The sequence below is a fragment of the Triturus cristatus genome, chromosome 5_2, assembly GCF_964204655.1.
Source record: "Triturus cristatus chromosome 5_2, aTriCri1.1, whole genome shotgun sequence".
Classification (NCBI taxonomy): Eukaryota; Metazoa; Chordata; class Amphibia; order Caudata; family Salamandridae; genus Triturus; species Triturus cristatus.
The window spans coordinates 710,266,791-710,294,432 of NC_140588.1; the positions used below are offsets into that span (position 1 = coordinate 710,266,791).

Below are 27,642 nucleotides of genomic sequence, written 5' to 3' on the forward strand. Positions count from 1 at the left end.
TAAAAGTCACTACATACTGCATTGCAAGAGTTTTTTCTAACGCTTTACATTGGGAACCAAATGGCATACGTATAAAGCCGAATTAATTTTATTTTATCTCTTAGCGCGGATCTAACCTCCTTGTGTGCTGGTCCAGTACCTATATTTATAGCTTCTATGAATGAAAAACAGCATGGTACAAAGCATACATGACACTCGCCTCAGATAGTCTGCCAATTCTTGAGATTTGGCCAATTTTCTGGAATGCAAATTAACTGGGGGTAGTCCCAGTTTATCCCTGACACAAAAACACCCCAAAGCCACCTTTATATCCCGCCCACATCCCTGTGGTGTGAGCAACCGGTTAGATATTTGGAAATAAACATACATAGAAATGCTGAGAAAGTAATGAGCGAAAACTATGATCCAGTGGTACTGAAGATGCGCCAGAAAGTGGCAAAATGGCAACAGTTTCCACTGTCGATGGCTGGGAGAATAGCTGTTATAAAAATGGTGTTTCTACGTTCTTTTGCATTACCTGTTTCTTAATATACCAAGCCACAGACAAAAGCCTTGCTTAAAAACATTCAAACGTTGCTATTGAAATGTGTGTGTGCTGATAAATATCCAATATTGAATTGGATCACGCAAATGCTCCCATATTCCAAGGGTGGAGTCTCTCCCCGGACACTGGATTCAATCTAGCTTGGCTGATGAGGGGTGATACCACAAAACCATTCCCAGGATGGTTGTTTCCATTTCAGGGAGAACCAGGCCCGGCAGTTCGGGCTGGAGTGTTCCCATGAGGAACTGGGTCAAGACTGATTTGCATATGGCTAGGTCTAAACTGGGGTGGCATGGTGAGTAAAAGAACAATGAATTTAACTGAGATCTCTTGAATAGGGGTGAATGTTTGATTTGTTCAGCATTTCGTCCATCATTTGTTTGAGCAGCATTTTCCACCCTAAGTGGGATCGGTATGCCCAGATGTGGGTTCCTTGCTCACTGTGCCACTGGATTCATGCTAGCCTGGCTGTTTAGGGGTGAGACCCCAAAACTGGTCCCAGGATGCTTGTTTTCAGTCCAGGGAAGACCTGGCTTGGCAGTTCAGGCAGCTGCCATTATGCAGATTACCAGCCCCCTTACTTTACAGTACCTCATGGATATGGCGGCACCATTTCCACTAAACACTATAATATCACAGACTCTTCTTAGACAACATGACAATACAATACAGTGGCTTACATGGTATATGCTTGGCACACATTAGCTTTCATTGTGTAGCTAGATAAGTTATATTTATAGAGCAATCCATTATTAGAAGTCATTTCGGAATCCAAAGCAAAACAACAATTGACACAGATAGGGGTTATGATGCTAGGTGATCTATATGTAGAAAGATGATACATGTCTTTACACCAGTTCGAAGAGAAAGTGGGCATGTTTCCTTTTGATATATTTTATGTTTCAGGCATAAACACTCCATCCGGGACAGATATCCTACCCTTCTAATCGGGCGCCTTCGCTCCCAACATTGAGTCAACTCATAATATCTAGTGCACCACAACTCCTTACAACCGCGTTGTATAGGCAAGTGGCTGAGATGAGACCAGCAATATCAAGAGGCGCTGGTGAGAGGAGGGCGTTAGATCTGGGGGAGGAGGAATCGGAGGCAGGATGGTATTATTGATGTGCATAGATGGGCGAAGTATCACTCAAAAGTAGGCTCAGATTGATGCACTATTCATTTTTCGAGTGTGAATTTAGGAATCAGACGCACACTAAACAGTACATACCTGCTTTTGAAGCAATGCTTCAAAAGGGGGGAAATGTCCAAAAACCATCCTCCAGTATACCCTGGGTTGTGCTTGAGGCCATGTCACTATTATTTTTTGTTGAGAATCTGTTATATGCCAGCAATTTTAAGTGGTTTAGACATCGACCTATAAGTCCTAGATGCCAACTTCCTCATGCATACTATATACACTTGGCATGGATCGGCCTGTCAGTAGTGGACGTCTGGGTTAAGTGGTCGATACACTTTCGAAGATATCTGAACATGAGCTCACTCCGTCACCATTAATAGCCCTGGTGGGATATGTCAAATATATACCTAAAGGATTGAGGAGATTTACGACCATAGCCTGTTTACCGGCTAAAAGAAATGTAGCACTTGATTACCATTGTGGAGGAAGAGGAGAGGCATCGTGACTCATTCAGCAGTGTTAAAAAAATGGCTTAATGCGCTCCGCACATATATATATACCTTATTCTCTATACACATATCCTCTATACACACACATGCCTGCATCCCCCGCGGTGGTCAACAAAGGTAGCAAAAGCTGCATTTTGGTCTTTAACACCAGAACAGAGGGGATCAATAAGTATTCATCTTTCAAAGGAAGAGGGATTATTGCATATTGTGTGACCTACTCCCTTGGTAGCGTACACGCTACAAAGGGAGATAATGTACCATGTGGCTTTGCACTTAATAAACTAGCACACAGTGTTCTATGGCAACACAACTCTGTGTTTCTCTGGTACATCAATGTACAGGTAAATGAGCTTGGGTGAAAACAGCCTGACATTTCACTTATGCAGGAAATAGAGCTCTGCATCACTTTTACTTTTTACACCCTTGAATATAATGTGTGATCCATACTGTTTGCAAATATTGTAGATGTTAGCATTGATTGATGAGAACCTACTTTGAGTTGTGCTCCCTTAGTAGTTCGACGTATAAAGAAATGAGTGTGTCAGTGGTAGGAACACTGCATCCACAGTAAGGCACATGGTAAGTCAACACAGGGAACGTGCCACAGAAGCATAGGTGATCCATCAGAAGTTCATCTACTCCTTAAAAACTGTTATAAAACCTTCAGTAGGCTTATCAACTCGTATATATTGACTGAGTACCGTATGTGTCAGAAGGTGCAAGCTGGAGGGAGTGGGGGCATGTGCTGTTGCACTGGCTGCTGACAGGTTTTGCATTTGTGTCATTCTTGCTCAATTTAGATTGATTTGGTTAAATAGTTGGCAGTATTGTTTGAAAAAATGAACCCATGAGTTACAGCCGCCAGCATTTTGCTTTGTAAATTGAAAGCACATACTCAGTTTCTATTGTCCAGTGAAGGCGGCGTAATTCGTATTAAAGGTTGTTGCTATTTGTTGTATTCTTTTCAGCCTTAAAAACGGCCTTTAATGGCGTATTTTGGTCAGCTCCATCCAGTACATACATCCAGTGTTCAAAGTGATGAGGAGGCAACCTTGGTTGTGAGGTTTGTCTTTGGGGTAAAGATTATGACCTTCCTCCCGCAATGCAGGAAGTGCAAGCACAAAGTAACTGTTTGTGTAGATGATCATATCTTATTCAAGATTTTACATTTGTCATAAATAGAGCAAGTTAAACTGCATGAGTAGTAACTTCTTCGTATAAATACAGTCTTGTGTTCCCCTATAAGTATGAAGGACTTTTAATGAGTCCTTAAAGTCGTTGCTTTGAATCTCAAAAGTGTCATATTTTGTTGTTGTTCCATTCACCTAATAAATATATTTTATGTTCGTTTTTTCGGCGTGATGTACTCGTAGGGAATCTTTTACAATATTTTACAAATGTAAAGAACTTCCCTTTCTTTTATTGAGAGCTGTCTTGATGTCTTGCCGAACCTTTGTAGAGTTAAAAAAAAAAAACGAATTTAACTTTGTAGCAATAAATAATGATTTACAGTTTTCATACGCATCTGCCTAAAGCTCTTATGTTTAGAACCATTTGATGCTCGAGCATTGTCAGAAAGAATACATGTATAAAAACACAGGAACAGCTAAAGTTTATATATTGTTTTGAAGATTTTGTGATACCTTGTGGTACAGACTGTAGTAAAATCAGCAAAATAATCTGCTCTCTGTGCATAAACCCTCGTTATAATCGTTGACTGTTTTGTCCTTTTCCCCCCAGGAATTACAGCCTCCTTATTCACCAACTCCTTTCACACAGAGCGGCACGATAAGGCGATACATCATCCAGAATCAAGAGCAGGTAGGATTGGGTTTAATCCAGAACTTGACTCTTTAAAAGGAGATTCCCTTCTCAATGAATGTTTATTTGTTGAAAGGACAAAGGTAAACTTCCTATACCTAAATACAATGGGGCCGATCCACAGAACTAATCTGAGATAAAATCCTAAATGTACTACTTTTGGTATTCACAGAAGGCATTTAGTAGTAGTAAAGTTAGGACTCCTAACTTTACTACTATTAAACTGAGATAAAATCCTAAATGTATTACTTTTGGTATTCACAGAAGGCATTTAGTAGTAGTAAAGTTAGGACTCCTAGTAAAGTTAGGACTCCTAACTTTACTACTAATATACTAATAAATGCCTTTTGTGAATACCGAAAGTCGTAAAGTTAGGATTTCGTCTCAGTTTAGTAGTAGTAAAGTTAGGAGTCCCAACTTTATTAATACTAAATGCCTTCTGTGAATACCAAAAGTAGTAAGTTTAGGACATAATCTCAGATTAGTTCTGTGAATCGGCCCCAATGTGTGGATGTGTTAATTTGTGTTTTATAGTTCCCCCCGCACCTCCTTTCCAGTTTGGGGCTCTGTATGCTTCATGACAGCCTCATACAGGTGGGTCTGGACGGAGAAGTGCCCTGGGGTAGCCTCAAGCAAGCTTCCTAGTGAATGGAGAGCTGTGAGTGGTCTAATAGTCTGCGTGGCCCAAATTTAAAATAGGAAGCCTCACGGGCTTCCTATTTTAGGCTTTCTGTCCTAGATGGATGTTTGCAGAAACCAGCTAGAGTAAAGCAGAGATGCCTTGTATGGGTGTAGTCCTCCCATCTCGAGAGGCTCTGACACTGTGATCCAGGCTCTGACAGCGCCTGGACGTATGTTTGCCACGCGTGTGCTCCCCTGGACTTTTCAGTGCAAGGGGAGTGGTATGGCTGATAGGTTGAGAACATCCGGATGTTTACATTGTGCTGTTGGCCCTGGGGTTGGGGGTTACGAGACAGTTTAAATAACTGGATACAATGATTTTTTTTCTTCAAACAATGGAAACTACAGTTCAGGAAATACAATCGTGGATTTTATTTAAGCAATACCTGCCTTTAAACATTTATTGATCTATGTATCCGGAAGCCAATCCCAAAGGCCAGTTGAGCTGTGCACTGAATCATCCCGGGAAGTTTCAGGTTTCTTATATGCCTGCCACAGGTTTTTAATTGCTTTTTTTCCTCCCCAAAACCAACACTGTCTAGGGGGGGGTTATATCTTTTGTTATTTAAAAATGTTGATAGAGCCGGCGAAATATTTGGAGACTAACCTTTGCTCTAATGAAGGAATACATCAATATTCCAAACTGAGCGACTAAAACTACCGATTTGTATCTTCAAAGCTCCAAGATCTATTTCACATGTTAACTAGCTGTGTGGTTAATTTAAACCACGTTCTTACTCCTCATCTTCTTGTGCTTTATCGCAGTTCTTTTCACTTTCTCAAACCAATTACTTCACATATAAAAAAAAAATCCTACATGTTTATCGCACATCAAACCAAGTTGTTGTTGTTAATCTTCTGTTTTGTATCCTCGTGCCATTTTGCAGTGCTCTTGTCAAAATTGCTTTTGGTGCTGAAACAAAATGCATTTTATACAATAAAATGTTTAATAAAAGTATTTGCGCACCCAGGCTTTCTTTGGGTGTGCAAACACCATAGTTGTCTGCACAAACATATTAAGTTTGCAGAATCTCTAAATGTGTGGCTTTTAACGCCTAAATGGGAAATACAACACACAATGTTCCAACAGAAAAGCAGATTTTCCATGTGAACAGTTTTGTTCTGATTGAGAGTTTGGGTTTTCCAGGCTGGGTGGACTGCGAAATTTGGCAAACACCCACACACTTGGAAGTTTATATTTGTTCAGATGTTCACCAAATGTTTACAAACAGTTTCTATTCCAGCCAAAGGTCGGAGATTTAATCCTGTTAAGAAGAAAAGATAAACCATTCTCAGTGTTGGAACGTGATCGGAACACCCTCCAAAATGGTGATGGTGTTGGCCCACAGAGTTTCCCCATGGGTAGGGAAACACATGTTTTCTGTGGATAAACAAAGAGGTACAATACACATTTAAATATGTATAAATGTGTCAGCCTTCGAGTACCCCTGGGGAAGGTGCACCACACGTTAAAACTAACCCACAGGGGTGCACCACACTGCGTGCTCCTGTCCCTGAGGCAGGAATGATGCCCTCCAGATCTCTGCTCTTCTTCAGCATGAGCGGGTCATCCGGGTCTTGGACCCACTCATCTGGAGAGAGACAGCCTGTGCTCTGGTGTACCTCAAATCACTGTACGTACTAGGGTGACCAACCGCCCGTAAATTTCACTGACCGTCTGTAATTTGGACCTCACGTCCTTTGTCCGTGAGGATCCCTTTTACGGATGCCTTTTGTCTGTAATTTTGGTCCCTGCAGGGAGCAGAGCTGTTCCCCTGCGAGAGGTCTCAGCTCACTGATGGGGCCGCCTCGCACTCATACTCTGAGCACAAGAGCAGCCCCACCCCGCCCATAGTCATTCTGTAAGCCGGCTGATTGCCACATGCTGAATGACAATGGGCCAGTTTGGGCTGTTACAGCATGTGGTGGGCATCCGCCTGCCGCGGTCTAGGGCAGGGCAGGGCATTCTGTTATGGTTTGATGGAAGACATGTACAAAACAAATGTACGAATTTAAAAATTAGAGGTTGCAGTTCTTACACAGCCTCATCATAACAGAGCTGAAACATTTTTATTATTATATAAAACAAAGCCACAGTTGCTTTTTTTAAATTTCTTTTATGCAACTAGCATCCATTGACAAAGCGAATAGGCATGACTTGTTGTAGGTTAATTGTTACTGGATGCAATGATAGAAACAGCAAAATACCAGTCGGGCAGCACATTATGCTCAGCACATATTTTTAGCTGAGGTGTTTGATGCCACGCCCTTAATTACATCAGACACTCCTGTTGGAGAGACCCCCAGTTTTTTCATCCCACTTAAAGCCCTGGAAACAACACCATGTCACAGTCACATCACGTCCTGTCACTGTGCATCATGCATGACTCATGACTTCCAAGTTTTCAGATTGCCTATGTACAGGGGAATAGAGAACCCTCCCCTCACCCCACCCCTTGCTTTAGGAACTACAGCAAGGGTGAAGTTCTTGATGGACCTCTTCTGTCCGCAACTGGATTGGTGGGTGGATGGGTGAAGGTTGGATGGAAGGATGAATGGCTAAGTGAAAGGGGAATGGGGAGAGAAAGGGAGGATGGATGAGTGAAAGCATGTGTGAATGATTGATAGAATGGATGGGCGAATGGGTGCATGGATGAGTGAAAAGAAGAATATAAAGAAGGATTAGTGAAAGAATGGAAACATAAATGAAAGGGAGGGTGGATGAGTGAATGGATGGGTGGAAGAGTGGATGGATGAGTAAAAGGATGGATTGGGTGAAAGGCTGGATGGATGATGGATGGATGAGTGAGAGTGGATGAAGGGATGGATGAGTGAAATGATGGATGGAAGGATAGATGATGGATAGGTTTGCAAATGGTTGAAAATATTTGGATATGGATGGCACATAGATGGAAGGACAGAAGAAATGGTGAAAGACTGAATGATGGATGAAAGAATTGATTGATCACAGAATGTAAATTTGAAATATCGGGTTTGATGGAAGGATGAATGGCCAGATCCTTGGACAAGAGAGCTCTTCTGTAGAGGGTTGTGATGACTTTCTTTCCTTTCTTGGTGCCATACGAGCTTTAGTTCAAAGTGGGAGGTATTTAAATGTTATTGCTACTCCTTGCCTATGTGTTACTATTCTGTATTTGCTGTGTGCTTATGTGTGGATCTATACATCGTGCATTTTACATTTTGAGTGACACCCACCTGCTACTTGAATGTTACACTAGTAATTGTAAATGTTTGCATGCATTGTTTTAGGTGTAAGGTTTTAGGGAGAGCCTCATAGTGCCATGAGCTGGCTTGAGGTGTATATTGTGTTTGTAGCAATAGGCAAGGCGTAAAAAATAAACTACAATAGTGTATCAACAGTGCATTCTTTAAGAAAGCTGTAGGGAAAAGCACCTTTGTGTCTTCCTTCACCATGTGCAACTCTCTGGGAAGCCCCTATAAGCAAAGTCAGATTCCATATTTTTAAGCTCCACTTGCTAAAACACCCATAAAGCGTTCCCTAAAGTGGGTTCATCACAGCAATCCTCCCTTTAGTTCACCTATGTGTGCAGCTTTACATCTCACAATGGCACTCCGATATGAGATGCTAATAAGAAAGTCGATCCAAGCAGCTCTTCCTGACCACTTCTCTCACCAAACATGCCTGCTCAGGACCATGAGTTGTAAAAAAAACATCAGACCGGACAACCCAGTGCAGTAACCATATAAATAGATTATTATCATATGAAATACTACAAAAAGACCTGCACAGTTGCTCAAAGCTGCACGCATACCGAAAAAAGGTGACTTCTACTTAAGTGGTTGCCAATTTACTTACTTTTATACTATCGCGCAACTTCCTCTGATGTGTCTGTAAAACTTACTTTTTGTCCCGAAGTTTTGTCCCGAATTTTGACCCTCAGTGCTAAATCTTTACACTTTCCGTCCTGAATTTGCACCCATGCCTGTTGGTCCCCCTAGTATGTTGGGATATAGTTAACGGCTGGTGTATCTCCCTCAGTGGGTTAGCCCTGATTGGGTCCTTTGTTGGGTGGCCATTTGGCTCCACCGGAACAACCATGGCATTGCATCTGTGTTACGGGGCGGTGAGCAGCTCCTGAAGGTGGCCTGAGACCGCATGGAAAAGCTAACCCATCTGGTGATTGATTGTTGCAACTAACAATCACTTTGGTGAGGGGAAAGTAAAGTGAGCACTGTAGATATGGACTTTTTCGGTACCCTTGATGGATCTGTCAAGAAGGGAAGGTGGCACCTGGGCTGTTCCTGCGTAGGCCTGACCGCCTGCCTGTTTTCAAACACTTGATCATGGCTGTTGTCTGTTACTCTGTAGGCACGCATTGTATAAAAGTCACACCCATTTGCTTTGTCGATGCTTTGTAAAAGAGCAGCATCTCTATACACTTTGTTAATGTTTTAAAAACTGTTAGAAGCAGAACGATTTTTATACCGTGGTAGTGATGGGAGGGGGTGGGGGCAGTTTTCATTCTTGAGCGTCGAAAATTGCAATAAAAAGATATAAGCCTGAAAACTATTAAATGCAAATGCTGTTTCATTCTTTCAGGAATTGCAAGCTCCATTTCAGCCGGGCACCATAAGGCGATACTATGTGCAGAATCCTGAGCCGGTACAGTATTTATTTTTAGCTATGCTTTTTTAAAAACCATTTCTACCTTTGAACCTGCAGTTCCACAAAGGAATGCATCAAGATGCAATGATATAAGTAGTTTATAAGGACCGGCAATGGCCCATTTGCAGAGAGAGGGCTTGAGTGCATTCACCACGGTGCACTGAACTGGGGTTGCACGTTTGAAGAATGCCTTGAGGTCAACATTCCTAAAATTAGCCACATGCCTGTGTTTCACTTTAGTTAAAGTATAGTGAAGTGCGAGGGGCAGATATTTAAGGAAGGGGAGTAGAGAGTGAGGCTTTACAGGCTGAGGTGCAGTGCTGGCTTTGGCACTCAGAGATAATTGCTAACAATACTACTTGAAACTTGGGTTCAGCAGTCAGTGCCATGCGTGCAGGTTGCAGCTGATGAATGCACATGAAGAAACTTCAAAAGAGTCATGTGTTGTGTAGGGATTCCACTGGCCTGGCGGCTGGCGGTGTCTAGAGGTGTTTGTGTGTGATGTGGTAATGTATTGTTATGTTTTGTCTACTTACACTAATCACCCTGCTCCCGCAGAGACAGAGATGACTCAAACCTTCCTGATGTTTACATTGTCTCTCTATTTTGGAGCTTACTGGGTAACCTCTGTTCAAACACGTGTAGATTTCATCCATGTTGTGGGATCCTTAAGTCCTTGAAATGTCGCCTGTGTAGTAGTTTGGGAAGTTGAGAGAGGGTATAAAATGCATTTTTAGAAGAGGATTGGGGGCTGCAAAGGGTACAGCTAACTGCAGAGTTCACAAAGACGGTGGATCCGGGCCAGTGAATAGAAGCAAGATTCTTGAGTTCCTGGGTAAACACTTATGAGGAAGAAGGGGATCATTTTCTCTGAATGTCCTAGAACCTGGAAGGCAGGAGAATGCTCGTGTAATCAACATTGACCCCCCTAGATAGAAGCCGTGCACAGTTTTCAGCCTCGTGCCCGTATACTGATTCTTAGTCCGTGTATATTTGTTAAATTAATTCTCCGGCGATTTGTTAAATTAATTCTCCGACGATTTCCTTTCAATGGAGAGTGAAAACATGGCTACAGAATCCAGGACCGACATTATGAAAATGGTGAGGGGATCTTTACCTCTATCAAAGACTGAAGGTGGATAGTGTATTTCGATACAATAGAAAACTAAGCAGGAAGCGTAGGAGACTTCACAAACACAAACTGAAGTATCCTGCTCTTGGCACAGTGGGAAGTGAAAGGAAGTCCGGCTCTAGGAGCGGCCACATCATGTCTTTGTCTTTCAGCGTGAAGAACATGCAGGCTGTTCTCATTTTGTGCCCGTGTATGGACTGGCTGAAATAGCATGAAAATGGAGTCGCTCTTTATTAAATGAAAAATCTGGGAATTGATTAAAAAAAACTGCAGTTCAGGCAAAAAAAGAGGCCTGTTGGATAACTTACTCCTTTACCAAGATGGCACAGGAGCGGTGTAGGATACCCCTTTGGGGTCATGATTCCAAGTGTGATTTTGGGTTGTTCTGAGGAGCAGCATGATAAGACAGGCATTTGACCTCTTAAGGCAAGGTGACTTGATAAGAAATGCTTTAATGAAAACTCTGTAGACCATCAAGCAGAACTCCAAAGATAGCGTCTGTCCCATGGCAAGTGACTAAAGATAACTTGGGGAGAAAGGGGCGTTACTCGCAGAGAGCAGAGGGTGGAGAAAAATAATGAAGGTGTCAAAGTCTGTCTGGCATATATAGGAGATGAACTTCATCCTTGAGAAGCAATGATAATATTGACCTTTGTTAAGCAGATGGCGGGTCGATTTTAAGGGAAGGACCTTTAAGGTAGTAGTGGTGCTGGGCGCATCCCAAACCTTGGACACCATTTAAATAGAAGGTCTTGGTACTGGTCTTCCAGACCAGTCATGCTTTTTGTTCAGATAGTCCGTCTTGTACAAACTGCTTTTGCGCGGTTACTCTAGCTCTACTCGAAGCTGAATGAGTATGCTCTCTTACGAAAGGCAGAGAACGTGTTTGGCTCTCTGGATTAGAACTTCCTCTTCGGAATGCTCCAGACTGTCAGCTAGGGAATGACTTTTTAAAGTTTGTGCCTTGAATATATTCTTGCCCCACAGCCAGGTGTAGGACTAATAGATGTATCTACTGGCCTTTCGAGTTATCGTGTGGTACTCTGCAGTGATGCCCCTGAGCTGTGCTACTTTTTGGAGTAGCTCATGAACCCCCTGGCCAGTGTATTGTGAAGGATCATTCACAAAGGGGGTAAGCGTTTCAGAATCTCAGGCTCTTACTGTCCCTCTACATGCTGATGCTGTATATAAGAGACCAGCATACCAATTTCGCACCCATTATCTATGCTTCTTAAATGGGAAGTGTCTGGATTATGCATCAATTTGGAAAAACTGAGATTTTCGTCCTGATGCCAAATACGGCTCAATCTGCCCTCGACTTGATGCTGAGATGGTCCACAGTGTTTTTGCTCTGCCTTGGGATTCTGGTCTATAGAAACACTTGTGTTATACTGCACGAAAATTATGATATAGCAATTACTAAACATATGGCATTGACTAACATCCTGGTTACCGTTCCCTAATAAGGGCAGGCTGTATTACACTGTTTAAAGTGGTGGTGCTCTACAGATTTCTCTTACTTTTCATAAACATTCCAAGTATTTTCTTTAGTTTGTTCAGAACTGTGCTGATCAAATTTGTGCAGCCAGGCAGACTTCCTCGAATCGGGTGGGAGATGTTGATGCTTCTTTACTATAAAGGAGGATTGCCATCTGACTTTTAGGGCTAGTGTTATGCAGTGCACTCTCGTAAAAAAAGCATATATTACACATTTTGATCTCCTCTATGCCAAAGTTACTGATTGAGGGAAATGTGAAAGACCCCTTTGCTCTGGATACAGTGCTGGCATGTTGTCTTCCGTGGCCTACCATGTCAATTAACAAGGTGTCCCTACCTAACTGGGTTTAGCACCAGATTGCAGTGGCTGCGTCGGTAGACCCCTTGTAGGCTCCGGGCCTCCTTCTGGATACGACTCCTCAGATCTCATGGTCATTTGAGCCAAAAGCCCGCTCCCAGCTTCCTAGGCTGAGATTGCAGCACGTGTTGGATCTCCTCTCTGAGGGGAGATGCTGGTCATTAGAGCAAATCCGAACAAAAGGTATGTCTCCTCGCTTGATACAGTCCTCTACTTTAGAGTGCACATCTTCTTGCCAGGGTTACTCTTCTTTTCCGGGGTGAGACTCGGCCCCTACTGCTTCTCTCTTCTATGATGGAAAATCTGGAAGATTATGGCTGGATTTCCCACATCTGTAATGCTCTCATAGACAACAAGCCTGATGAGCGCTCTTCAACTAGATGATGATGGTGAAGTATCCTTATAAGATTTGGTAGTTTTGTCTCTGTTGATGCCACGAGCTGCAGGTGTGATTTTGCCGAGGCATTTTCTTGCATTTTGTTTAGGCCCATCTTGTAGTTCCGTGGTTCTGGTTGGCAGGTTTTCCTGAATTTTAGGTTATCATTAATTATGGACTCCTCGTCTTCTCTGGAGAGTGGCCGTTTGTTGGGGGATGGGACCGAGCTCCGACAGTTGTGTTTGGAGTCCAAGATCTCGTATAGTTTAAGGACATGAGGGACACATGTGAAACTGCAGTCACCCACTGCCCACTCTCACAAGGGACATCTAAGGCCCTGTTCATGGTTAACTTTAACCTGATGGTTGAGAGAACCCCTGAAGTGATCTTGGCTTGTACCTATTTGGTGGGGAGATCTTGGCAGTTGGTACTTGAAGGATTGGGTTTGTTGGACAGTCCATAGGGAATGGCGCACTGGCCTCTAATTTCACTTTGTAATGTTTTACACAAACCGATCTGTAATGGTATCAAGCTTTGAGACACGCTTTGGAATGTACACAATGTTGGTAACATCCTTGGTCCTTGTGGGATTTGTCTGTTATTCCATTCCTTTGCAAATCATAGCTGTTTAAAACATATAGAAGCCCTCGGTCTGCGACCTTTAAAAAGCCAACTACAACTCTCCATTAGAAACCCAATGGATAGTGAGACCTGACCTAAGACTGAGCTATATGCATATTGTACCCTTGAACTGCTAGAGTGATGGCATTAAGGTTTTAATTCTGTATATGTTTAATAGAGAGAATCAGAATGCACACTTATTACCACTAGTACAGTCGAGTCCTGCAGTGTGATGGGCCCTCTTTCTGCTCTATATTTCAATCTGCTTTTTGTTATAATTCTGATAAAGGGTCACGTTCTCACACTCATGACTTCAGATGTCGCAAGCATAGGGCAGCTGTACATTCCATGGGTACCTTTAAAATGACACTGTGGTTCGTCGTGGACCACAGTTGGACCCATCTCTAGTACGCAGTGCCGTCTCCAGTGCGCAGTGCCTGAAGTGTGCAGTTCGATGGATGTGCACTTATCCCAGAGTTGTGACTTCAGTTTACAGCATACTATTTTTGGTTTTGACACTATAGCATGTTACCCATTCATGTATCAAGTGTGGGGACATTTTTTTCCAACCAGTTGTTGGCCCCTGTCTGAAAAAAGTAATGCCATCTCCACAAATCGTATTTTTGGGGGAAAATATTCTTGTACATGGTCCCTGGGGGGTCTTCCGATTTCTATGTTGGACCTTAATTCATTGTAAAAATTAACCGAACAACTATAAAATGCCATTGTTTTATAGGCGCAATTCTTTGCAGTTTTTTGCATCGACAGATCAGCGATTGCTATATTTTGAGCAGAACCCTTTTGTTATAGATTTCAAAAATAGTCGTCCTGGTTGCATTGAAACTAGTGTAGTTAGGGGCATGCAATATAACTATACTTTGCTCAATGTGATCGGGACTAAGGCAAGAACATCCATTTTTAAGTTCTTATTGTATATGTTTAATTTTTGTATCAATAAAAATGTAAGTACGAGATACCTCCAGTTAACAGTGTAGGATTTCTGAAGAAGAAACTGTCCGACTTCTTTACCCCACAAATAATAGAAAGTGTTGTTGATACCTCTTTAGCCCTATTACACGTTACTTTTCTAGCTGGGAATGCCAAAAGATCAATCAATATGTCTTATTTACTTTAAAATGTTTTTACAAAAGGAAAACAAAATTAATGTTTTATTTTTATTCTACGTTTTTCAGCAAAGCCCTTTCCTTAAGGGCGTTAATTATGTTCCCGGGAATAATGTTATATATGAAAAGACGATCACACGACTTGATGCCCCTCCAAATACTGAACAAGTGAATCAGGTAAAAGCCTATTCTGTCTTGCAATAAATGTACCCCTCTGCTTTCTTAGGCTTCTTGAGACTGGTATAGGTCCGAGCGCCTTTCTCCTCTCACTTTGTGAAAAACGCTATTCGATTGAGAGATGATGGATGTGTACGTTAGTTTGGTTGTGAAGTTTTTATACTGCGATGCGGTATAGTATGGAATGAACCATGGTAGAGAAATTGTGTGAAAAGACAGAGTACCTGCCAGGAAATCCTAGATCATAGAATTTATACGTGTTTCTTTCCTCAGAAAAGTGCCATTTCATCACAGGTGCTATGAGTTGCAGTTCTGTCATTTGTATTCTTTTTATCTGAACTAAGCATGGGTTTGATCTGCGATGCATTCTTTTGGAAAAATGTGGGAGTCCTCCCGGCTTCATATTAGTCATGCTGTGATGCAGAGCAATCAATTAATTAAATAAATCCCCATTTGTGATTTGTTCTTATTCCTGTTACTTAGGAGCCATCTTTTGATAGCTTCAGTTCTAAGAAAGATATTAAAAAGTATTGTTGTAAATCCGCACTGACGCAGAATGGAGTCATTTGGGGGTTTGTTTTCCTCGACTAAGACCAGTGGCCCTGTGACCTCTCTGTTAGTGGTGACGACAATGACCTCGTGGTTCTTAGCATTGACTAGAGGATCATTGTTTGGATCCTCACATTATTAAAGTAAGGAGTCTTCTGAGCTCCCTGACGTCAAGTTTTCAGGAAGGCAAGGACGACAGGGAAGAACTACTGGGAAACTAATCGTATAGGTTCGTATGGAGGAAAGCATTCAGACGTGCTAAAGACTTGATGCAGATTGTTTGCTGGGGACTATTCTACCTAAAGGAAGCACCATGCAATGCATTTATGCTTTGCAGCTCATTGTTTGGATTGTGCTTCTCTTGGCGCACACATCAGCAGCATTTGCAGTGGCAAAAAGAGATGTTTGCACAAGTTCATCTCTTTATGGACGAAGAGCAAGTACGTTCACTAGGCATAAATAACATTGTCGGTCCCTACGGTCCCACCTCCATGGGTGTCACTCATGCACCCATTTCAGTATGGGTTCCAAAATGTAAAGTGGGGCAGGATGAATGTATCTTGCATATGAATCCAAACTACCTTGAGATGATCCTGATGAAGAGTAGTCAGATGCAGGCGCCTTCTTGTCCACTGATCATGAGGGTTCGTGAGCCGGTCAGAAGTAAACCAGCAAGAGTTATGTAAGGTGCTGTGCAGCAAAAAACAAAGGTAAGGATGGTAAATGTGGTCAGAGGACAAGATGCCATTTTTTTGCAACGCAGATGGAAATGGGAGCCCTTGTGAGTGATGGAGCATGCAGAAGTGAATATCACAAGGAAGAGACAGCTTCCAAGGAGCAGAAGATGAGGTGCAATGGAAGTAGTGCACCAGAGTGGTTGTTTATGGGCTGGTGTCCCACTCCTCGGTAAATGTTACAAAGAGATCTGTTGTCAAGGAAACAGTCGAGCAGTCCAAGGCACCTGGGTCTGAGATAAACAGCGGAGCCTGCAGTCTGAGGACAGGTTAGTTTTTAGGTCTTGCCTAGGCAGCGCGCATGCGCTGTCTCTCCGCGACATCTAGTGATCTATATGCATGGGGAAACTCCACCTATTACTTAGTACTTTCTCGCCGCTTGCCATTAGTTAACTTTTTTAATTTTTTTGTTAGCGGTCTTATTATTGGCTCTTCTGCCGACACGTAACTTCCGGTTATTCCGGAAGCAGCACTGCCTTACTACAGTCTTATAACGTTCGCACGCCAGTGGGACTATGTGTTTGCGATGTGTTAATTCAATTTGATCTTGTTTAGCACCGCAGAGCTCAATCTTGGCCACAACAACTTGGGATTGGGACTCCGCATGCATGACTCTGGCCCATGTATGTGTTTACGATGTGTTAATTCTATCATGTTTAGCGCCACAGAGAAATGCTGAATTTTACTGAAAGTATAAAGATGAAATATAATCAGTTTTTGTATATCATTTTTACGAGACAATTAGGGTGAATTTATTTATTGATCTCCAGCGTGGTAAATAAATGCTAACTCATTTGCTAAAGGACAGATACAAAATGTATGTTCAATGCTTATTGACCACTATCATTCGCTGTGGCGGCTATTAGGGTCACGCATGCAATGCATTCATTATGGGTATGCCGAATTCACCATATCTTCTTTTTAGATGGCCTTATTCGAGATTTCCTTCAGACTAAAGACTGAATTCTACTGATGATCGACAGAGGGCCGCTCTCAGCATTAGGTTGTTAGGATGGCTTCGAACAGCGCCTTGCTGGACAGCTGTATCGTCTCCCCTGGAAACCCCGCCCACTGTAAGGGAGGTGACCCTTTCTGGTTTGTCATGGGCAGACAGAAGCGGCAGAGCTGCTACTAGTAAACATACACCCATCACCATGCACCCCCACAAGCACCTGCAGAGTACAACACAGCCCTGAAATGGCAATAACTTATTTAGTTAGTTACATTTCATCGAGATCCCACATCATAATGAGACCTGCCAAAAATGTTAACATTTATTTCTTCAGTGCCACACCTGAGTGCAACTAAATACAGACATTTACTAAAGTGTATCGAACAGCTGAGCTATAAGATTGCAATCGTCTTGCTCTATAATTTTTACCAAGACAATTAGGACAAGATTAATTAAAGATCTCGAGCGTGATAAAAAATTGCTAACTCAATTGGTAAAAGCCAGATAAAACATTTTATGTTCTATGCTTATAGACAACTACCATTTGCTGTGGCGGCTGTTAGGAAACTCAGGCAATGCATTATGGGTATGCCAGATTCACCATATCTTCTTTTAAATGGCCTCATTCAAGATAAAGACTGAAATTCTCCAGATGACCGACAGAGGGCAGCCCTCGACATTAGGTTGTCATCCCTGCTGTTAGGACGGCTTCGGCCTTGTGTAAGCTGTGACATCTCCCCTGGAGCCCCGCCCACTCTAAGGGAGGTGACACTTCACAACCCTGGTTTATCATGGGCAGAGAGAAGCAGCAGAGCTCCGCATAATTTAAACTGCAACCTACATTTGACGTAACAAATTGCACTCTGTAGGAAGTCTTTATGTTTGTTATTATAAAGAAATCAAATTGGTGTTACTCCGTGTGTATTTCATCGTGTGATCGTGAGGGATTTCATGGTTAAACTCCAGGTGCTAAGCAGGGAAAACAACTTAAATACTTTAACCAGTAGTACTATCTGCAACAGGCGGATGTGTGATTAACAGAGTTTGGGTTCTAGCACGCAGGATTGGGTGTTTTGGCACCGATTCCTATTGCCACTTAGCAGCCAAAATCACCCCAGCGAAACATCTCAATTGATAATTCCAATGGGTTCAGTGACTCTCATTACTGGGTCCATCGGAAGCAGAGGCGCAACTAGAGCCAAATTTCGGGGGGGGGGGCTGAGCAAAAATTTCGGGGGGGGCTGAACTTTAAGCAATTGGCAGAGTGGAGCTGCAGGGGCTCTTAGAAGGGGTGAAACAACAGCAAGGCCTCATTAACATGCAAATGGTCGTTTAAAGACCTGTGAAGTGCTCGGGTGCGGCTGCTTTTTTGCCCGGGAAGGTGTCTCATCCCGGGCTGCCGCACACGACGGGGGGGGCTGAAGCCCTTTGAGTCCAATGGGTGTTGCGCGCCTGATCGGAAGTAACTATCTACTCGCAATGTGTGCCTTAGACATACAAATTCAGCAGTTACCCTCTTTAGTGCACTTGACAAGCCATTTATTTCAAGTACACAACTTCCGTAGTGTGCCTGACGTGAACAGTTCATCAATCGCACTAACAAAGACAATCCTTCTGGTGATCGCATCAGAAGGATTGATTTTTTTTTTGTTTTGTTTTTAAATGTTGCCGCACAGGGAGAAAGCTTACCCCTCGTCCCAACATGCTTTTTTTTAAATCAGTGTGGCATGCAGCACATTTACTTCACACTGACAGAAAGTGAAACAGTTTGCACCGTTAGCGCCGATGGTTTCACTTTGATATGTTTACTACGAGCACTGATCCAAGCCGGAGAAGCACCACAAACCAGTCCAGTGGGAAGGGGTTCCGGTGGGAAACACTAATTCTGCTTTTGCTACTACTTCGACAAAATCGGCCCTCAGTAACAAAAAACAGCCCCAACCACTCCAAAACCGGCCCCCACCCTACTGGCCCACCTGTAAAACATTGGTGCTTGCTACAGCCAGTCCGGACCTGAGACCCCTGAAAAGGTGATAATGTGCACTTCCAGTGATACCTATCCCTAGTGGATCCCTGCTTGGGGATCGCTGCAGGACAGCAGGAAGGGTGCATCCGCCCACCAAGCATGGGCAAGTGCTCCCTCGATTAACAAGCATTTGCAATGCAATAGGCCTCACATTTACGCGAGTGTCAGGTATTGGCATTGTAAATGACAATGCCTTTTATTTACGTTTTGGGTTTTAAAATATAAATAAAAGGCATTGTCATTTACAATGCCAATAGTTTAAACTCGCATAAATGCGAGACCTATTGCATTTCAAATGCTTGTTGTCCTTCTGATACTGCAGAGGACTGAGAGTTGCGGAACAGATGTCGTCATTTTGTCGTACAAACTGTGCGCAGTACTAATTTTAGCATTCTTTAGCAGGTTTCATACTGTAATTTTGTTGTTGTCCATGACAGCGGGCAGAAGTGCTTTATTTTTAAAAAAATGAATAAAAAGTTGAGGGGGCTTAAGCTGCTTGGGCATCCAGAGCCTGGATTTCCGAATACAAGGCTAACTAATCTTGATTCCACATTATACCACTTTTTTTCCACCGACCAAAACTTTGTCTCTTCATCCCAGTGTAGTACTCTTTCACCCTGACTTTTTTCTCTTTGTCACCATTTCACTATTGTTCTCTTCCTGCATTCCACTTTATTTACGTGTGTTGCTCGTAGGAAAGTCAGTGTATGGTGCCGTCGCAATGTTGTCAGCACCCAGACTGGTCTCCTTTAACTTGAGAATGGTGGCAAGCACAAGTTGAAAGTCCCACGGAAACATTAAACGCGCACAAACCTTCGTGCCCATTGAAAGGCAGCTTTATCTATAAACGCGTAGAGGCCTGAGAATAGCTAATGACTGTATATTTGTTCGCTTTTGCTGCAGAAGATTAGTTGATGGTGAGTATGAAGAGGGAGTGTGCACGTTTTGGAAGATTGCTTAGTGCGATGTATCTGGTGATGAAACTATGTATCTTATCAGAGTGCAAAGTACATATCCGTATGTGTCATCCGTCCATGAACCATCCTTATCCGGAAGCACCAACCTTTAATTGATGTTTGTGAAATTGACAACTATGAATATCGTTTCTCATTAACTTGCAGAACCACGTTACATTAGGCAGTGACTGTCATGGAAGAGAAGGAAAAGAAGAAACGCTGAGTTATATGTGTGTGGAGAAGTAACAAAAACATTATTTATTTATTTATTTATTTAGGAGCTTATAAAGCGCACTAATACCCGAGGGTGTCCTGGCGCTGTAATGCTGATTAACCCTGAAGACCGAGGATCTAATCCCTGAACAGCCAGGTCTTCAGCCCCTTCCTGAAAGGCATAAGTTCATCCTCTCTCCTAAGATGTGGTGGAAGACAATTCCAAGCGGTGGCGGCGCCAAAGGAGAACATCTTTCCACCCCAGCTAGCCTTTTTTATCCTGGGGACCACCACAAGGTTGTTTTCAGTGGAGCGTAGTGCCCGCCCTGGCACATACCGCTTAAAGCAATCCCTCATGAACTCTGGGCCAGAGCCTTTCAGGGCCTTAAAAACCGTACACATGGCCTTAAATTGAGAGCGTCTGTGAATCGGGAGCCAATGGAGTTTCCTTATTCCTTCCCGAATTGAAACAAACTTAGGAGCACCAGTCAACAGTCTCGCTGCCGCGTTTTGAACCACCTGTAGTCTGTACAGATGTTTTTTTTTCAGGTTGAGGTACAAACTATTGCAGTAGTCGAGGCGTGACAAGACCAAAGCAGAGACAGCTAACCGGAAACCATCCTTGGGAAGGAATGTTTTTATCTTCCTAAGAATCCTAATGATATGAAAGCATGAGGAAACCACTGCGCTGACCTGACCACCAAAGTCCAATTTCTGATCCATCAAGACACCTAGGTTCCTAGCTTTTGAGGTAGGTACTGGTGGCTTCCCTAGGGCCTCGGGCCACATAGCTGGCGACCAGGTATTTGAGTTGTTTCCAAATATCATGACCTCCGTCTTGCCGGCATTCAGTTTGAGGCAATTAGCGGCCATCCAACCAGCCATATCTTTAAGACAGTCATGACACCTAGTTGTCATGTCCACTTTAGATTCTCTTTGGATTGATAACACGATTTGCGTGTCATCTGCATATGAAGTAAGTTGGAGGCCATAGGATCTAATCAAGGCTCCCAACGGGCTAACGTAAACGTTAAAGAGAGTAGGGCTGAGGGAAGACCCTTGCGGGACTCCACAGGGGAGGGCAAACGGCTTGGACACCTCAGCGCCCAGCTCCACGGTTTGGGTCCTATCGGTCAAAAAAGACTTCAGGAGGCTCCAGGCCGTGCCTTCCACTCCTGTCTTAGCCAACCTGTCCATCATCACACCATGATGCACCGTGTCAAATGCCGCAGACAGGTCCAGCAGAATCAGGACTGCCTCTCCCCCCTGATCCACAGCCTGTCTCACTTCCTCTGTCGCCTTAATCAGGGCCAGTTCTGTGCTATGTCCAGCACGAAACCCGAATTGCGTTGAATCCAGGGCCTTCGTTCTCTCCAGGAAAAGGCTAAGTTGCCTATTTATGGCCTTCTCAAATAGTTTTGCAGGCAGAGGGAGCCGCAAGATTGGTCTATAGCTGGTAGGGTCACTTTTGTCTAGAGTTGGTTTTTTAATTAGGGGTAGGATGGAGGCCACTTTCCATCTCCTAGGATAAGTCCCGGACTCAATAATAGCGTTAAATAAAGGGGTCAACGTGGAGGCAATCACATCTGAGCAATTTTTAAGGACTGCCACCGGACATGGATCACTAGGGGCCCCTGAGCGTGCAGCCAGCAAGAGACCAGTGACCTCTTCAGATAACAACGGGGTAAATTCCCTTAGTTTATCCTGTGGCCATACTGACCCAGCATCACCCCTTTGTACTGCAATTCCACCCTCTCCATAGACTTCGGCAAAGGAGGAGAAAATCTCTGCCACTTTAGTCTGAAAGAAGGTGGCTAAGGTCTCACACATATCAGCACTGGTAGCTGAGATAGGCTCCACCGGAGTTGTAAGTTTGGTTATGGTCTTAAACAACTCTCTAGAGGATGAACTAGCCCTCTCAATTTGCTCCGTGAAGTATGTTTTTTTAGCTTCATTTATTAGGTTTTTATAAATCGAGAGGCTTTTTTTATAACTTTCTTTATTAGCTGGACTGTACATTGATGGGAGAAGAGTAGACCTAAAATGCGGAGGGATTGAATCTTTATGGGAACGGTCATGGTGAAAGTAGAATTAAAGTTTGTTATCCGTGTGGTAGATAGTATAAGACCTTCCAATGTTTAAGAAATTGTCGAGAAATAAATGAGATTCATAGGAGGTGTGCAACTGAAAAACAAGGACAACATCTCCATGGCTGAGGGAGATTAATTTATCGTAATCTATGTGCATACTGGAAAAAAGCATGAGCATCATATCACGTTTAAAGGATTTAGGCTCACCCTTCACAATTGAGGATAAAAAAAATGATTTGGTGAGTGCTACTATAGGAAAAGAAGATATACTTGTTCTAGAAACAAAGAATGATTTTATAACACAGTTGTTATGCTCTGTTTTGATGGCATTAAGTTTGTCCGAAGAACTGTCCGGGAAATATCACAGACTGAGATGTATCACTCTTGGTGTATGACATCACCATTTGTTGAGCTTGCCATTGGATCAATATTGAGCTTGCCATTGGATAAATGGGGGAGATAACCGTGTTCTTGCTGGCACAACATCTTCTGAAACATGTAATTGAACTGATCAATAAGTAGTGAGGACAGTCAGGATATTGAGAAATGTGTTTGTTTTCACAAGAAAAACAATCCATGTGGTAAGTTACCGTTTAATATTACTCATGGAATTCTTTATGCATTATCATGCACATTATGGCCGTGTAAGACAGTGAATTATTCGCTGGGTTTAGTAGAAGTCCACCAGAAGTAATAAAGTCACAAACCTGTTAGGTTCAGTCAAAGGTTTCAGTAATTTAAATCTATGATCAGCCCCCAGTAGCTATGGGCCAAAGCAGACAAATGTAACCTAAAGAAAATGTGTAAAGCATTTTTAAGCACCAAAACAATAAAAAAAAAAGTAAACTATACAGGAGGTCCGCCTACTGACCCTTGTTATACACTTCTTTGCCCTGGGTACAAGTGGGAACAGGTCCAGCCCTTTAGGTCTCCTCACAAGTCAGTCTGAAATAGCAGGTGTAATCCCTCTGTTGTTCCACAGGTCTAGAAAGTAGTCTATGGATGGTAACTTGGAGTTGCACATTGATTCTTTGAACAAGCTAACGGATGGGGATGAATCCTGACTTCTCTCAGCAGATCCTGTTTGCACTGTTGCAAAAATCCTACAGTGCCTTAATTTCAAATTCGAGATGGGGAGCCCTTCTACTCTTGTGCAGGCTCTGTCTGCCCACCCAAAGGTGTTACCTGGGTAATAAACTGTCCCTTCCTCTGTGGTCACTGAAAAGCAGCTCTGGGGATAGCTCTCCTCCCACTATATTTGGTGCTAACCTGAATGGGGACAAAGGCTGGTCCTTTCCAGGTGTTACCTGGTATATATTTGTGACAGGGCTGACCCCAACCATAGAAGTTAATTACATTTTGTGGCCCACCCACCCTGTTCTTGCTGCCAGGGAAAGAAAATCACCACACCACACCCAGGCCAATGTCCCTGCTCTATGAGCAGTTTTCACATCTAATTAAGGTCAAGCACTTGCTGGACGGCGCAAGAGCTAATGAAAATGTGCCCCTTAGGAGCGTCAGGCAGGGAAAAGGTAACTTTCTAAACGTTTGTTTAACTAAATCTTTATTAAAAATGACTTCAACATTGAATTGGGGGATTTAATACATAGGATAATAATGCAACCATTTTTTTCATATCGGGTTCCAAACCCAAGATAAAGAATTAATATTTTAATCTGTACTATAGCTTTGTCATAGGACATCCAGGGTCTTCTACAGTGAAAATAGTTTTTGGGGGAATTATCACTGCAAACTCATGGTGACATTAAATTTCTACTTATCACATTTGTAAATACCATGCACCCTACCTTATGAGCTCAAAGTCCTACATAGGGTTAACTTTTTATTATTAAAATTAAGGTTTTTACCCCTGTCAAAAGGGCAGCTGGCTACATGTGTAGGTTTATAGCTATGTTTTCCTTGTCGCAGCAGTGGATTACACAATAAATGCTGTAGGTCACAGGTGACATTTAACTTCCTATGCCATAGGTGTATTCTCTGCACCATATACCATGGTCTTATAAGAAAGTTGAATTTAACAATTAGGAGTTCGCCAATTCTCCATGTTATAGGGGTAAGAACACATGCACTGGTGCCAGGATAGGTGTGTCTTAGCACAGAGAGTAAAAAAACAGCACTACCAGTCCAAATACGGGGTGAGCATGCAAAAAGGGGCACTTTCTCTCCAGTGTTGAAAATTAAGGCGTGATAGAAGAAATATTGGTGCAATGGATCAGGAGAAAAATGAAAATCGCCACATGAATATTAAGGAATTTTATGGCATTAGGAATGTTTAAAGAATCTAGAATTTAAGTATATGAATGAGCTACAGTTAGCAGGTTTGTGCAGGAACTGTACCTCCGCTTTTACTAAGTAATATGTAAATCTTTGTGGCTTTTCAGTAATTTCAAATATACATGTAGTTTCCTTCATACATTACAAAGAGAGGAATAATGTTGAAGGAGAGTGAAGATTTAGTATTAGATGAGAGAGTAGATATAGATGATATGGATGGTGTACAAGGAGAGCAACAGACTTGGCAAAGGCATGAGAGTTAGCATGATGTGGTTAACGTGTTGAATTAGCAAGAACTGTATAAGGGTGCTGCACCAATAAAGAGATAGATATTGGTCAGCAATAAACCTGCTAATAAATGCCTGCTGGAATTTAACCCCAATTTAGGGGTTGATTAATGTAGTACAGGTAAGGACTGATGTGTATTTGTGTGTGTGTGTACTGCTTTATCGCAATTTAGATTATTTGTTTGAGATCAGAGTAGTAAGAGTGGGTGATGTATTGTGGCTTGTGGGTCTTGTCTCATTACTTCTGATCTTGTACTGTAGGAAGGTTCTAGGAAATGCCAGTTGTTTTTGTTGAAGTTGATTTGTGGTTCTGTTTATTGGAAGCTACTGCATAAACATTGTCCAAACACCTCTGTGGCCATGTGTTCTCTATGCTCCTAACAATGTGATTTATTTACATTTTCATAGGAAAAACACATTCATGTAACTAGAGGAGTCTCTGTGAACGAAGTCCATGAAAATGTTCAGCAACAGAGGACAGGATCTTATCAATCATCAGAACATGTAAGACCAAACGCTGATTTTCTATACTCGGTACAATACTAGGGGTGTCGCCTTTAGTAACTTAGTGAAATGTATTAGCCATAGAGTTTATTTGAGAGAGCTGAAAATATTGGGTTTCTGGTGAAATGTACTGTTATTTCCTTGTAGTCAGTCAGTCAAAGCTTTTATTTCGGTAAAATACCATAAAAAGACATAAATAATTATGTACAATAAAACATGATTAAATAGACATTGCATAGAGTGAAATCCATCAAAACATTAAAATTTTTGTAGTAGAAAATTACACGAACAATAAAAAACAGAATTTTTCCACATAAGGACATAATGTAGGAACTGTATCCAAGGCCCAAAGTGTTCTCACTACACCACAAGCTTCTTTAGTAACAGTGATACAATGCTAGGAGCAAAAGAGTTATGTGGCAGATAGCATTTTTTTGGACCTGGTGAACCACATAGAAATAAGATATTTAGCCATCGCGAACACTATCAATGGGGTGGTGTCGTACTTCAGGATTCTAAACACCTCCTGATAGTCCCTGAGACCCCTAGACTTGCAGAGCTGGATGATCCACTTCTTCCTTGCCTTGGTATATAAAGGGCAGAAAAGAACAACGTGCAGCTCTGTTTCACAAGTATCAATACATACAGGGCACGTGCTTAAGGGATCAGATGCATTAGACCATCTATATGTAAAAGCCCTCAGTGGTAACAAACCGTGTCTAAACTGAATGTAAAGTTTCTTTGCCAAAGGGGGTTGGATAACATCCAAGAAAACTTCGAACTGGGGACTAATCTTGATGTCCAGAAAGGTGTCAGTAAGCCTTCCCAGAGAGGAGTGCAGTAAAATTTCCTTCCGGTACAATTGTAAGGCCTCACGCAAAGATTTCTTAGATAGTGAGCGGCTTGTCTCTTCCGGTGCGGACCATAGGTCCCCCATCCCTATAAAATAAAAAAGGTTCTTTACATATGTTAACCAAGGAATTTTTTCCAGTTTTCCCCTTGACAGTATATCACCAAGATCGTAACTTAACTTGTAAGCTCGGGTGTTGACCACAGTCGTCTCCAGAACAGGAGCAGGGCGATTCAGGGCAATCTCTTCTATAGGAACTAAACCTAGATCCCATCTCAGTGGGATTAGGGGGGTACTCACGGGTAGTTTCAACAGTCGCCTAATAAAAGAATTCTCAATTGACGATAAGGAAGCAGGAGTACAATATCCCCAGAGTTCAGCGCCGTAAAGCACACCCCCTCTTGCTTGGGATTTGTAGATTTCCATGGGGGGGCCCAGAGGTTTAGAAGAAGTATCATTAAAAACCTTCCGGATACCCCCCACTGATTGCGCTAGCTTCAGATTTGCCTTCGCCATGTGAGACCCCCATTTCATTTTGTCATTGAGGGTCACCCCCAAATAATCAAAAGTAGAAACCCTATCCAGCTCAACATCTCCCATATTAGGGTGGGGACAGTTGGTTGAATTAGAGCTGAAAACCATAAATTTTGTTTTAGATAGGTTCAGTTCAAGGTCCCGTTTTTTACAGAAGGAGCAGAAGGCCTCTAATGTACGTTGGATGCCCATGTAAGATTTAGACAACAGGAGCGTATCGTCCGCGAACATTAGGGCCGGAATCTTACGCCCCGCTAGGATTGGGGAATCCAAATTGGCGGCGCACAAGAAATGCTCAATCAACCCATTAATAAAAAGGGAGAAGAGAGTGGGGGCCAGGACACAGCCCTGCCTCACACCCTTTTCGACCGGAAATGGCCCTGAAATTTCCCCACATCTCCCAAATCTCACCTTTGCATAAGTGCCTTCATGCAGACGTTTGAATAAATGGCAAAGGTAGGGGGGAGCACCCATCTCTAATAATAAAACCCATAGTTTTTCCCTTTGGACCATATCAAATGCGGACCGAAGGTCCACAAAAATCAAGTAAAGATTGCCTGCACCCATAATGACTGTCTTCCAATAGATCAACTGTAGCCTAAACAATTGATCAATGGTAGAAACCTTTGCTCGAAACCCCGCCTGGAGGGAGGTTAGGATTTGATGGTCCTCCATCCAGGACTGCAGTCTTGTTAAAAGGACACGGGCAAACAGCTTCTGTAAGACATCGATCAAACTTATGGGGCGATAATTAGCTGGATCCAAAGCGGAAGATTTTTTGTGAATGGGTATAATTTCAGCTCCCAACCAGGTATCCGGGATCTCAAGGCCCTGCAGAATGGCATTAAAGTATACCCGAATGTAAGGGGCCCAAATTTTTAATTCGCTTCTAAACAGATCACCAGGGATCCTATCGAGCCCCGGAGCTTTCCCTACTGATAGGGTGCTAAGGGCCAACTCTATTTCTGGAAGGGAGAAGGATCGACTCGCTGAATCTTCCTGGTCCATTTGATTCATTACAGT

General features: G+C 42.7%; 1 protein-coding gene across 4 annotated transcripts in view; it reads left to right on the forward strand.

The window, feature by feature from the left end:
- Positions 1 to 27,642, forward strand: part of POF1B (POF1B actin binding protein) — a 261,114-nt gene that overhangs the window by 87,178 nt on the left and 146,294 nt on the right. For all 4 annotated transcript variants that reach the window (XM_085607805.1, XM_085607804.1, XM_085607806.1 and 1 more), the window contains exons 2-5: positions 3,935 to 4,015; positions 9,279 to 9,341; positions 14,522 to 14,629; positions 25,140 to 25,235. In XM_085607805.1, coding sequence (XP_085463931.1) covers positions 3,935 to 4,015; positions 9,279 to 9,341; positions 14,522 to 14,629; positions 25,140 to 25,235 — 348 coding nt within the window. The remainder of the gene's footprint in view (positions 1 to 3,934; positions 4,016 to 9,278; positions 9,342 to 14,521; positions 14,630 to 25,139; positions 25,236 to 27,642) is intronic.